Genomic DNA, 13419 nt, shown 5'->3' on the forward strand with positions numbered 1-13419 from the left:
GTCCTCAAATCATTTAGGAGAGTATATGAGAGAATCATAGAAACATAGAGATGGTAGAAGCCAGTTACCTACTATATTGATCTGGCTATTCATAATACGAGGGAGTATGTATGCACCTTTCAGAGTATGTGTCCTTGAGTCAGGGAGTTGCTTATATTCCAGGGTTCTGAATAGGATGAGTGCTTAATACATGTGAGACTTCAAAGTAGAGATGCTTGCTAAGATTCATGCCAGCCTCCCTTCCAAAACCATTCCGGCACATTCAAACCATTTAAAGTATCTGCAATGGTTCTACTTTTCAGAACTCAGTTCACTATCCCAGGCTTGCAGACAAGTATGCAAGTGCTTTAGAAGATCTTCATTCCAGACATCACTGCAGTACATTAAAGTACCAGGTGAGTGGTATTTTTGTTTTTAAAAATCCAGAGTCCAGGCTATAGTGCTTTGACCTGGACATTCCCATTGTCTCTCTGTGAAACTCAAACTCTGTAAGTTCAAGCTCCTCTTCTGGTGAACTCATAGCCTTCTTTAGGGGAAATTAAAATTTTGAAATCAATGAAGAATTGTGACTAAAGACAAATCTGGCAGTGATAATATTAAAGAAAAATGTTGATTGGGGTCTTAAAGGTCACATGCTTTGCACTAAGGCCTTGTACCACTGACACCCACGGACTGCCCACCTTGCCACGTGTTTTCTGCCCTGAGCACTACAAGGCATCAGAGTCCAATAAAGCCACACTCTGCGGCAGGGCCATGAGCTGCTTTGCTTTCATTTTCAGAGGAAAAGACACAGCCCCTGGCAGTTGATGAAGATGCAATAATGCTTTTAAAAAGAACTGCTGATTTGTTTACTTGAATGTGAACATATTTTACTCCCTCAATCCCTATTCTCCAAGTGATTTTTCTGTGAGTTACATTTGAAAGTTGAATCAAATGTAAGTTCTAAGAGCTTTTTATAAGCTCTCCCAATAAAGGCTATTAGAGAACAGAATTCCTAACTCTCAAATGGAATTTTCTGCCATATCGTAAAAATATTGCCTGAAGTCACCCTGTTGGTAAAGTGAATACAATTTGATGTGTTTTTCCTTGAAATTATTATCAGGAAACTTGACCTTGAGAGTTTTAATAAGTCAAGAACATGAAAAGTCTTTTTAAAGCATTTGTTCACTGAATCTATTGTTGGATTTAGTTGTAAAAGCTTATAGTATGTCATAATAACATTGCAGTTGGTGTATATTCCTTGAGGTTTTAGGTTCAATATGTTTAAAAATTAAAATGCACCAAACTCCATTGAAAATGATCATTTTGAAATTTAAAAACAGCTGTCATCTTCCCTGGTATTCTTTTAAAATATGATAATCAAACCTTTGACTTATAAATATCCTAATATTTCTTGGACAATGGAATAAACCTCAGAAAGAAACAACAACAAAATTAATGGATATTGAAATCATCCAAAGAAAAAAGGAAATTTTCACATAGTGCATGATCTTGAATGAGAGTTTATCATTGGTTGCAAAACAAAGTTTTAGATACAATGTGTCTGCCATATAGATGAGTTTTGTTTTTGTTTTGCCCATGGTTTTTCACACACATATACAAATATCCACATTACTAGAGCAATGTCAGCAATCACGAAGAGCATTTTTCCCCTAAATCAGTTCATTGGCTTTGAAAGCATTCTGGCACAGCTTCCAAAGATCACCAGTTTGAGGAGACAACATTCTTTATTCCACAGTATCTTTAGCCAAATACAAAGCAGAAGCAGGTAGTTGACAGTCTCTTTCACCAGTAGATTTATCACAACTGACAGGAAAAAAAAAAAAAGTGTGATATCTTTAAAATAATCAACTTTATATTTGACTATAGGACAAAGACATTTTTTGGAATTTTTCCTCAGTTTTTGGCAGGCCTCACACAGCATGCTTTCAAAAGACTTTTTTTTTTTCCAATGTTATTGAGTGTTTTGTTGGTTACAGTGAAAAGTGTTATGTCAGTTAACTCCCAGACCCATTACAGATACCTATGAGTGTCTTTCCTTAATGTCTGAGCTCATGAATTATCTGAAATTTTGGTTTTCAGGATGAAAAAACTTCTTAGAGTTTTAAAAAGATGTGAGTGATTTTTTTCGCTCAAATGTGGTTCAGGTTGGGAGCTGAAGAAACATCACAGCTCAGCACTTTGGGAGATATTTTACAGAGGAAGTCAATTCTTACCATCTGTTACATATGAAAAACCACACCTGGTAGAACCTACATTGTTGGGTTTTTCTTCCTTTTCATCACGATCTCAGCTCCTCAAAGTGGAGGGGAAAGAGGAGAACTGCTGGGAGCCCTTTGCCATGAGGACAGGGCAGTGTGAGCTACGTCAATAGAGCTGGGGCATTGGGACTGCCTCCAATCTGTCCTCATGCCCAAACCCCAATAACTAAAATTTTCTCTAATTTTCCCTAGTCCCCTACATTAGTGGCCTAATATCTACCTTTATTTAACGGTACCTGGGCCAAGGTCTAAATTATTTTTCTCGATAGTCTCCTGCTTCCTAGATTATGGATGACTCAACAATGACTGAAAAGGAAAAAACAAAAACTTAGTCAATACTCTGTTTTTTATGCACTGTATTATACTAACTACAAAATGGAAGTTTAGATTTAAGTAAAACAAGTATGAAATTAAAGCAAAAAATGCTTATCAACAGTGTTTATTTTGCAGTAAAACAGTAAATTTTATATAAAATAAGTTCATCCCACACACGTCTTACACCAAGGTAATTGTAGAAATTACACTACTTTCTGTGCATAGCTGTCAGCCACAATTTGGTTAACATTTTACTCCTTGTCATTTACATTATGAAAACAATACTTTTTTTCTTTTTTCAAATCATCAATAATGATGTTGAACATGTTCTCAACACATGCCACCGTGCCATTCCCTACTGATATTCCAGGCATGCCACCTGCCTGGAGAATCTCTGATCTCTAACTCCAGCCAGAGGTTTATGTTTTTGAGGACCTTAAGTAGTTTGGTAGTGAGTGGAGGGCACCCTTCTCAAGCTCTGGAGCAGCAGAGGGTGTTGGAGAACTGTACGTTTCACAGCTGTCTTAAGTAAAGTTCTACATTATAACCAGAGCTCTCCTCCATTTATGGGATTGGATGAATAAAATACAAATGTCCAGAAAGGAAAGGAAAGTAGAACATCTGCAGGAAAAGGGAATGTGTTAATCAGGGGAATCCAGACAGCTTCTCTTCAGTTCCATAGAGCAAGAGCCTTAGAGCACTTTCACTGGACCAGGGCAGACTTTGAAATAGGAAAATTTACAGTGAAGAGTGAAATGAGATACTATTTTAGACGGATTCAATATCTAACTTATTGTTCACAGCTGTGAAATATATTGAATAGGCTTTCTCAAACTGCACATTCTGGTAATCAAATGCAAAAGAATTTAGCTTTTCTCCCTGCTTCAGATGCCTTGAAGGACACCATGTGGGAAATAGGTCTGTTTCTTCTTTTTTCTCCCAGTAAAGATTTTTAAGCAGTACGTGTTCTGTTGGTGACTTGTTCTCTCTTCCGTCCTTCCCACTGATGTGTAGCCTGGTATTGTAAGGCTCATCTCAAAGGAAGATCCAGGACTCAGGGTGATCATGTGAACTGCAGGATGGAAAGGGGAGGTGTCCATAGCTTTTACCTGACCTCAATCTGGCCAACATGACTGTATGCCCCTCACCCACAGGTCTTCCAGAGAAAGCCTCTGGGAGTCTGGCCTCAGTCCCAGCACCGAGTGCAATGCTGCCACAGTGAGTTACAGATGGGGGCGCCCGCCACGGCTTAGCAGGCTACTCCTCAGCCACAGCCTTCACCCTGGGCTCTGAGCTCAGCTTATATCATGTCTCTTCACTCTCTTTCTCCTTCTTTCTTCATGCCTTCAATTCTTTTCACAATATACACCCAAATGGGAAAGTCAGAAACTCCCATATTTGAAATACCAGGGCAGACGTTGTGCTGATTAATCTCCACTTTGGTTAATGAAGCACATTTGAGGTATTTACAGAGCCACCAGGAAGACATTCTGCTCCCTGGGGCCCTAAGAAAGAACATTAGTGAATCATTGCTCCAATTGCAGGTTCCCTTGGCTTCATTCTCTACAAGGATTGTCTAAGTTAAGAGTTTTGCCAATTATTTCTTATATTTCCTCATTCAAAATAGAAAAAAAAAAAGGCTCTTCTGGTTGAAGTAATACCCTCAATATTTTCTATAAACATAGTCATGATATCATCATACTCTTCCGTAAAATATGTGTCATGCTTATATAGAAACAGTAAAGTCATTTTGATAATAAAATTTAAAGAGATACATAAGTATTGGCAAGAGGACATAACTTTATACTATCAAGAAGAAAGATTTAAATTTGTTTACTTACACAAATGGAATTTCCATTAGTGATATTTGGGGTCTATATTTTTTAAAAAGTGAAAAATAAAAACATGGATCGACATACCAGTTGGCCTAATGAATTACGGTAGTAGGTTTATTTTCCTGGTGTTACTAATAGTGACTTTTTTTTTCTTTGAGATAGTGTCTCTATCGTCTTCCAGGCTGGAGTGCAGTGGTGTGATCTCGGCCCACTGCAACCTCTGTCTTCCAGGTTCCAGCGATTCTGTAGCCTCAGCACCCTGAGTAGCTGGGATTACAGGCGTGAACCACCATACCTGGCTAATTTTTTTTTTAATTTTTAGTAGAAACAGAGTTTCACCATGTTAGCCAGGCTCATCTCGAACTCCTAACCTCAAGTGATCTGCCCACCTCAGCCTTCCAAAGTGCTGAGAGTATAGGCATGAGACACTGTGCCTAGCCCAATAGTGATTTTTCATATGCAAAGTGTTCTTCTGGTTATACTGCCTTCTTATAGGAGTTGTGTATAATAAGACTATTCCTGCCTTCTCTGTAGAAATATAAAAGTATATTTTGGTTATTCGTTAAACAGAAAATAGGCCCAAAGCAGCATCCTGAAGACCCAGTTGGCCACCCCATCATGCATCTGTCTGGTGTGAAGCATGCCACAGGGGAGGCCATCTACTGTGATGACATGCCTCTGGTGGACCAGGAACTTTTCTTGACTTTTGTGACTAGTTCAAGAGCTCATGCTAAGATTGTGTAAGTGATAAAGTTCTTATCCAATGGGCGCAAATGACTGCTTTTTCATCTAAGTCACATTAGTGAAAAGTAATGGTGTGAATAAATAGGCTATTTGTTGGTGATACCCAATTCAGACCAGACATGAAATGGGATTGAAATGTAGGATTTACTACAACTTCATTGTCCCAAGAATTTTTTTCCCAATTGTCTGGCAGAGACTGTTGGACAGTTCTTACATCTCTCATATCTTATTTTCCAATTAACCATGTTCTCGGGCTTTATGGCCACTCTCAGGAGCTCTGCTGTGTATACCACCTAGGTCTATTGATCTGTCAGAAGCTCTCAGCATGCCCGGTGTAGTGGACATCATGACAGCAGAACATCTTAGTGACGTCAATTCCTTCTGCTTTTTCACCGAAACTGAGACATTTCTGGCAACAGATAAGGTACTGCATTTTCGCTTTCTGTTTGAAAAATAACTTTCTCAGTTAATGGTGCTTCATATTTTCTTAAAGAAACCATCTAATTTGGTACACCGTGAAAGACTGCAGTATTCTTAGAATGCTTTTTATAAAAATATATTCATTTTCCATATAAGTAAGACATTAGTTATATAAAAGATTATTTGGTGTTTTATATTTTCTAATAGTGAGATGGCATGCTGCTAATGGTATAAGTGAGTAAATAAAGACATCTTCATGATAACTTTTATTTGGAAATCCCTTCCCCGAGAATCCCTTATTATTGTGCCAGTCTCCGTGTGGTCAGTTCAACTACAAGTTCAAGTCATATCTATACCATAAAGCCTTTTTCCTTATTCTTTAATCCAGAAATAGTTCTCTCTCTCTCTCTCTCTCTCTCTCTCTCTCAACTTATTCTGATTCATGCATTCATATTTCCATGTCTTAAAATGGCCTTTTTATTTTATTTTATTTATTTTTTTGAGATGGAGTTTATCTCTGTCACCCAGATTGGAGGGCAGTGGCATGATCTCAGCTCACTGCAACTTCTGCCTCTCAGGTTCAAGCGATTCCTTGCCTCAGCTTCCTGAATAGCTGTGATTACAGGCACGTACCATCACACCTAATTTTTATATTTTTAGCAGAGACGGGGTTTCACCATGTTGGCCAGGGTAGTCTTGAACTCCTTACCTCAGGTGATCCGCTCACCTCCATCTCCCAAAGTGCTAGGATTACAGGCGTGAGCCACCACACCCGGACTAAATGGGCTTTTTAAAAGTGAGCATCTATGATGTCTGGTCACCATCACTGAACAAGTTATGTATGATTTATACTTTCATGCAGCTTAAAGTCTAGAGGAGAAAATGAAGTGACCTTCAATGTACTTGCTACCTTGTGTTAAGCTTGTTTATTTGTCTTAGGTTTTGTCTTATATATTTCCTCTACCTAGTATAAATTCTGTGCGTGAGGATCCATGTTTGATTCATCTGTGTATTCCACACACTGCTTCCCACATTGCAGGGTGAATGAATAGAGGGATAGTGATAATATTGTTGCCTTGTGAAAGTTGCAAATGATTAAAACTTTGGTTACAGCAAGGACAGCAGTCAGCAGGTTTTCTGCATAACAGACTGCTCAGTTCAGTGTTTACCCAAAAGGCCTTCATAATTTGAAACAGTACCTTCCTCTGGCTCTCCCTGGAAGATACTCCCTGGAAGATATGGTTCATAGAAATGAAAGCTTGATGACTGAGAGTTGGAACTCAAGGTTGAAACTCCCCCGAAGCAGGGCTGTGCAGCACTGGCAGAGTCAGTGAGAATTTAAGGCCTTTGCATAAATAAATAAAGCGAAACTGGTCTCAATTGCATGATAGTACCTGCTCTCTGAGATGTCCTTATGAAGAGTATAAGCACCGTAGGGGCCACATCTATGTGCCAGGTCACAGGAGCAAAATCAGGCATCTTTGGAGAGCAAAGAACAGTGCCATTGTGAATGATGCCTTTATTGGTTTAATGCTTTTTAAAATATTCATTTATGGCACTTAATGCCTTTTTAAAAAGTTTTCATTGTAGAAGTTATAACATACACAAAAAAAGAAAAGTATTGTACAATGAACCCCAGAGATTCATCACCCAACTTCAACAATTACCAACACATTGCCATTCTTGTTTCATTGTTCTGTCTTTCACTGTCCCCTTCCAACGAATACACTTTTCTGTGTTCATGCTAGATTTAATGTTTTTAATACCTTTTTTTCTGTTGATAAAACTGCTTTACGTTCATCGTGGAAAAGACATAATAGTTTAAAGCCTATTTTTAAAATGAGTGATTACATTGGAATTGTGAATCCTTACAGCATAAGGTAGGAGAGAGAACTCAGCAGTAATGGTGACTTCTTCCAGTCCGGACTGTTTTTACCTTTCTCAAGTCTTAAGGTTTATTTTCCCCATCTTCTGCTCTGGTCCTTGTGTGAACTCCTGAGTCTAGCTGCCCCACCCACAGGTGAATAATCCTAGCTGCCAGCCCCCCAGGAAGGGGATGCTATCTGCTTGGTTGCATCTTGGCTATGAAGTCTTTTCATGAAAAGGCAGTTTGTGAGGAGAGATGTGCTCACCAGCACTGTTCTGTTATCAAAGGGGACTTTCCTTCCCAAGTCACCCCCTTTTACTCTCTGACTGAGATGAACTGTGACTCCCTGGTTCTCCCTGTCCATGAAAGCAGAGGCTGTTTCTCTCAGAACAGCTCTGGTTGTCATGTGACAGCTACATTTCAAGCCATGGGACAGGCTGGCCCTCACGTAGCCTCATAGGCTTGGCCTGAAGTCTGAGTCAGCTGTCCTAAAGACATCATTCATGCTCCTTTGATAGAGCACAAGGGTCTAAACTTCCCCTAGTGCCTGTAATCAGGAGGCCGGCTATGGTTATAGTCATGGACTGATGTGCAGGGGTCGCATCTGCATGTGTGTAGCCCTAGCCCTAGTGTGTATCTAGCCCTAGCCCTAGTGTGATCTAGTACTAGGAAGAAGGAAGAAATGAATAAAAGAGAGGAACTGATGCCTGCCCTCCTTGACAACAAAGGTCTTTCTGTGTCGTAGGTGTTCTGTGTGGGTCACCTTGTCTGTGCCGTGCTTGCCGATTCTGAGGTTCAGGCAAAGCGAGCTGCTAAGCGAGTAAAGATTATCTATCAAGACTTGGAGCCACTGATCCTAACAATCGAGGTAATGAGTTCCATGGTGGTGCCAGTTGGGAGCCAGAACAAATATCGATTAAAATGCTTTTGGCTACTGTAACAGAAAAATGTGGGTTAAAGTGGCTTCCAGAATACAGGGACTTTAGTGACCTCTAAACAGTCTCAGGATTAACAATTTCCCCAAGGACACAGTTTCTTTTGCCGCTAACTCTCTGCTGCCCACGATTCAGGCTTGATCTCCTGTGGTCACAGGTGGCCACCAGGACAACCTGAGCTTCCTTGTTCATGTTCAAGGAGTAAGAGGAACCCTATTGCCCCAGCATTCCAAGCACAAATCCTGAGATCTAGCCTACGAACATTGGGGAGGTAGCGTAAATAGATTAGATTCAGTCCATACAGGCTGCATGTGCTCTGGGACACAATAGCAGCCTCACAGCATAATGAACACATTGCTCTCTGGGTGACTAGTGTGGCCTGAGGCAGAACTGAGGAAGCGACCTGGTCACGATCAGGGTCTCCAAGAGAACCGGGTGTTGGGGGTGCTTCCCGCTGTGCTGCTTGATGCCTAGGAACATGGAGTTTGTCTCTGGGAATTTTTCTTATGTTTTAAAATTAAAATCATGTTAAAAAGACAAAATTTTAAAAGTTTAGTTGGAGTCAAAGCGTGTTTAGACCTCCCAGATTTTCCTGGCCAGTTTCAAATCCAAACATTCTATTCCCTTCTCAGGCCCTTTTCATTTACATGTTGCCTGCTGTTCTTGCATGCTTCATATATTCCATCCCCTGAAGTTTTGCTGGAGAGTTAAAATTACTTATTAGAAATTATTTTGTTTCTAATTCTTTGCCCAATACCACGGGCTAAAAATATCTACTCTTCGCTCCCCCTACCTTCCAGCTGAATAAAAGTCCTGATAAGCAAGTATAACAGATGCCACTTTTCCAGGCCTCCACACATCAGCCAGCAGACTTGTGATTGTCTGCCAGAGAATCCCAGCATCAGATACAAGCTTTGGCTTTGTGGAAAAGAATTGCCTCACATTGTGTTCAGAGATTAAGCTCTCAAAGTTTTATCAACTGGATCAGAGTGGATTTAATCAAAGTCTATAGCAGGGAAATATGCCCCTCTCCCTATACATTACATTCCTTTTATCACTTTCCTAAGAAAAATTCAGAAAATTGGCTCAAGGTTACTCAAAGAGCAAGCAGCCAGTGAAGTTGAAAAAGATTAAACTTTTAAAAATAGGATTTATGAAACCTAGCTTCTTTTCTCTTTCCAACCTGGAATCTCTTTAATCTTGGATTAATAAGGAAAGCATATGGACTGATTCCAATAGGAAGTGTGTTATCAATAAAAATAGAACAAAAACAAATATCTCTGTCACTATCACAAAGATCTAATCTGACTTATGCTTTTTGAGTTTTGAGTAGATGGAATGGGGAAATAATCAGAACTCTTGCATAAGGGGTAAGGCTGATGACCATAGTGAAAAAAAAGTGTTCCCTACCAGAATCTGTCATGAATAATAATCACCAAAGCAGCATGATCATAGCTAGGACCTATACAGAGCTCACTATATGGTTGACATGGTTCTAGGTCAGTTTCACACATTCACCTACAAAATGCTCACAACAATCCTATGAGGTAAAAACTATTTTCCATCCCCATTCTGATGGGGAAACTAAAAGGGTTGCCCAAGGTTACATAGCTAGTCAGTAACAAAAGCAATTAAACAAACACTCTGTCAAAGAACCTGCCCTACCTGTGCTATAAACAAACCAACCTGTTTTTGAATAGGGGAAATGGCAGAATCACAATAGCACATCCCTCTAAGGGGTGTTGTCTAGACACCTACTGGTGGCCAGAAGAAAACAGAGATAAGAGAATCCCCAACCATCAACAGAATGGAACTTCATGGATGGACAACTCACAGTAGTTAATGCCAGCAGGAGCTGGCATACCACATTTGTCAGTGGACACATGGATTACTGCAAGATAAATTCTCAGGGATAGCTAAAAACCAATCTATGTTATTGTAACTACATCTCTGGTTATGTACACCACCATACCCCTTCACTGGGCACCCAGGGAGAGCCAATAGGGGCCAGTGTATGCATGGATTTGTACACAGCACCCAGACAGGACTTGTCTGAAATCTTACTTCCAGGGCTGGAGGTCCCAGGTGCTCTACTGCCCTGTGCAAATGAAATGCTCATCCCCACAAAGAAGGAATGTGGGACTGGCAGGCAGAGCCACCATGATCCCAATCACTAGAGTGTCTGCAACTAGCATTTATTAAATGCTTACTATATGCCACATAAGGTCTTCACATGTCTTATTTCATTTTATCTTCACCAACCACAATCCTATTGGAGCTATACACACACCTGTTACTTTCATTTTATAGACGGCGATAAGAGAGGTGAAGTGTTAGGTTCACAGTCAAAGCTGGTAAATGGGGAAAATGTGCATGATGGGGTCTAGGTCTAGAGCGCAGGCTCTGAAGCTCTGTGCTGTATGGCCTTGGCTGCATGAAATGGATTGTGGGGTGAAGAGAATAATCTGCCTGGAAAATACTAGTTTCATTCTGAGATCACTTAGGTGCCAGTTTTGTTCTGTGCATATTATTTCTTTCGACTCAGTGGGCACATCTACATTTCCTCACGGGGGAGTTTCTCTGCAGTTGGATTCTTAGCTTGGCTCACCAGGGTCATGGTGAAAATGCATGGGACCACAAGGTGAAGGGAGGAACAGTCCCTGCTCAGAGGATGCACAGTGGGGCGTGGCTGCCACCCTAGGGCAGCATCTCTTGCCCAGGACGCCTCACTCTTCTGTTCTCTTTCTAGGAAGCTATACAACACAACTCCTTCTTCAAACCAGAAAGGAAGCTGGAATATGGAAATGTTGATGAAGCATTTAAAGTGGTTGATCACATTCTTGAAGGTAAAAAAGTAAGGAAAGGGTAAGTGACCCTGGAAGCCTTCTAAGCATGTCCAGTTTAATCCTTCCTTTGTCTTCTGGAAATCATATGGCAGCCTAGGCAGTGTTGCTCCTCAGAAACAGCCATTCACAATGCGTTTCCCTGTCTCTGGGGTAGGCGAAGAGCCAATGGGGAGGCAAAACAGAGGCAAGACCCTCCCCTGTGCCCTGACCCCTCTTCCCTCATCAAGGCTCTGGCTGTTAGAGATGTTGTTTCCTTTCCTGCTCACAACCACCCTGCAGAGGGTACTATTATCTCAATCTTATAGGCTGGAAAATGGAGGCTCAGAGTAACTATGGAGTGTAACCAAGGTCACACAACAGCTACTAAATGACAAAGTTGGCCGTTGAATTGATAGGTTTTATTAGGATTTCCAAAACCCAAGTCTCTTCTTCATCCTTTCTCTCTCTGATTCTCTCTTCCTTTCTTTCTTCACTGCTTTCTCTTCCCTTCCTCTTGCCTTCCCTTTCTCCTTTCTCTTTCTTCCAAAATTCTTTTCTGTATGTGTGTATGTAATTAAAATTAAATTTGCTCCTTAGAAAATTATTAATTATAACTTTCCAGTATAATTCTTAAACGTTTTGCTTTGAAATATTTTAATATTTCAAACAATTTTAATTTTAAAACTTACATAAAAGTTGCAGAAACATTAAAGAAACTCCCAAATATCCTTCACTCAGATTACCCAATTTTATACGCACATACACACACTTCTTCGGAGCCACTTGAGAGTAAATTGTAAATATGATGTATGTCTCTTTATCCCTAAATAGTCAGTGTTTGTTTCCTAAAAACAGGATATTGTCTTATATAAACATAGTTATCAAAATCAGAATATTAACAACACATATACTGTTAATCTACACAGCTTATTCAAATTTTGCCAGTTGTCTCAATAATGTCTTTTATGGCAGTGAGCTGAGATCATGCCACTGCACTCCAGCTTGGGTGACAAAGGAGACTCCATCTCAAAAAAAAAAAAACAAAAAACAAACAAAAAAAACCCCACACAACTCCCATCTTCTTAATTTTTCTCTCCAACCTCTATCACAAGAATAGGAAGACTCCTAAGACACATGTCATCCTGAGTGCACAACCAGAGCTGTGTAATATGTCATCAGTCAGCCCAGCTTCTTAAGTTCCAAGCCCATCATGTCTCAACTCCATAGGTGTGTTAAACTTGAAGCATGTTCAGGGGCTGACCCAGGAAATGTCACCTGCAAGCTGGAGGAAAGACACCTGGGACTGTCACCTACCAGTTTTCCTTGGCATTGTTTCTTATTAGCTGTGTGACCTAGCAGGGCACTTCTCAGGGCTCAGTCTCCCTGTTTTAATATTATATGCATAAAGTTAAAACAATTTCAAAGGTGAATTACAAAGATTATAAGAGATAATCATGTGTTCTTGGCAAATAGTAACCAATCAATAACTGTGTGCAGTGATTATTAGATTTAGATGATTTTGTTTTTGTTCTCCTGTAAAGGTTGTCTATTAGTGAGATACAATGGCAGGTGTTCATTTATCAAACCCGGTGTTTCCAAGATTTTCTCCTTATAGGAATCACTGGGGATGTTTATGAGGTCTAGAGATTCCAGTGCCCTTTTTTAGAATTATAGAGGATCCAAAGCAGCCCAGGAATCTGTCTTAACAAAATTTCCAGGTAATTCTTAGGGCTAGTAACATGTGAAAAACACTGGAAGGGTGAGTTTGATATACGGTAATGAAGAGAAAAAGCAGGTACATTTCTATCATAGGAGTTCATGGCATGAGCATGTTGGAAATATCAATATTTAGGGGGATTCCTTCTCTCGTGTTTGTTGCTTGACATAATGAGTATTTGTGCAAGAATTCCGTTATTGTATTTTTCCTTGATATCTACTTTAATTATCTAATTCAATTAGGTGATTGGTTTATTCTGTCACTTACTTGAATTTTTGTTGCTGCCACATACCCTATTGATAAGTATAAAAATAATACAGGAATATTTAAAAGGACATTTATACATTACTTTTCAGTATAAATACCAGGTGCAGTGGCTCATGTCTATAATCTCAGCACGTTGGAAGGCCAAGGCAGGACATTTGAGGCCAGGAGTTTGAGACCAGTCTGGTCAATGTAGGAAGACTCCTTCTATTTAAAAAAAAAACCCACTGAAGTCC

The 13419-nt window shown here is 40.0% G+C and overlaps 1 protein-coding gene across 1 annotated transcript in view; it reads left to right on the plus strand.

Annotated features, from left to right (window-relative positions):
- Window positions 1-13419, plus strand: part of LOC108315708 (aldehyde oxidase) — an 86836-nt gene that overhangs the window by 31474 nt on the left and 41943 nt on the right. Inside the window, exons 16-20 of the mRNA XM_037744540.1 lie at window positions 303-395; window positions 4982-5151; window positions 5453-5579; window positions 8188-8310; window positions 11127-11223. Coding sequence (XP_037600468.1) covers window positions 303-395; window positions 4982-5151; window positions 5453-5579; window positions 8188-8310; window positions 11127-11223 — 610 coding nt within the window. The remainder of the gene's footprint in view (window positions 1-302; window positions 396-4981; window positions 5152-5452; window positions 5580-8187; window positions 8311-11126; window positions 11224-13419) is intronic.

This window comes from Cebus imitator, unplaced genomic scaffold, assembly GCF_001604975.1.
Source record: "Cebus imitator isolate Cc_AM_T3 unplaced genomic scaffold, Cebus_imitator-1.0 Scaffold178, whole genome shotgun sequence".
Lineage (NCBI taxonomy): Eukaryota > Metazoa > Chordata > Mammalia > Primates > Cebidae > Cebus > Cebus imitator.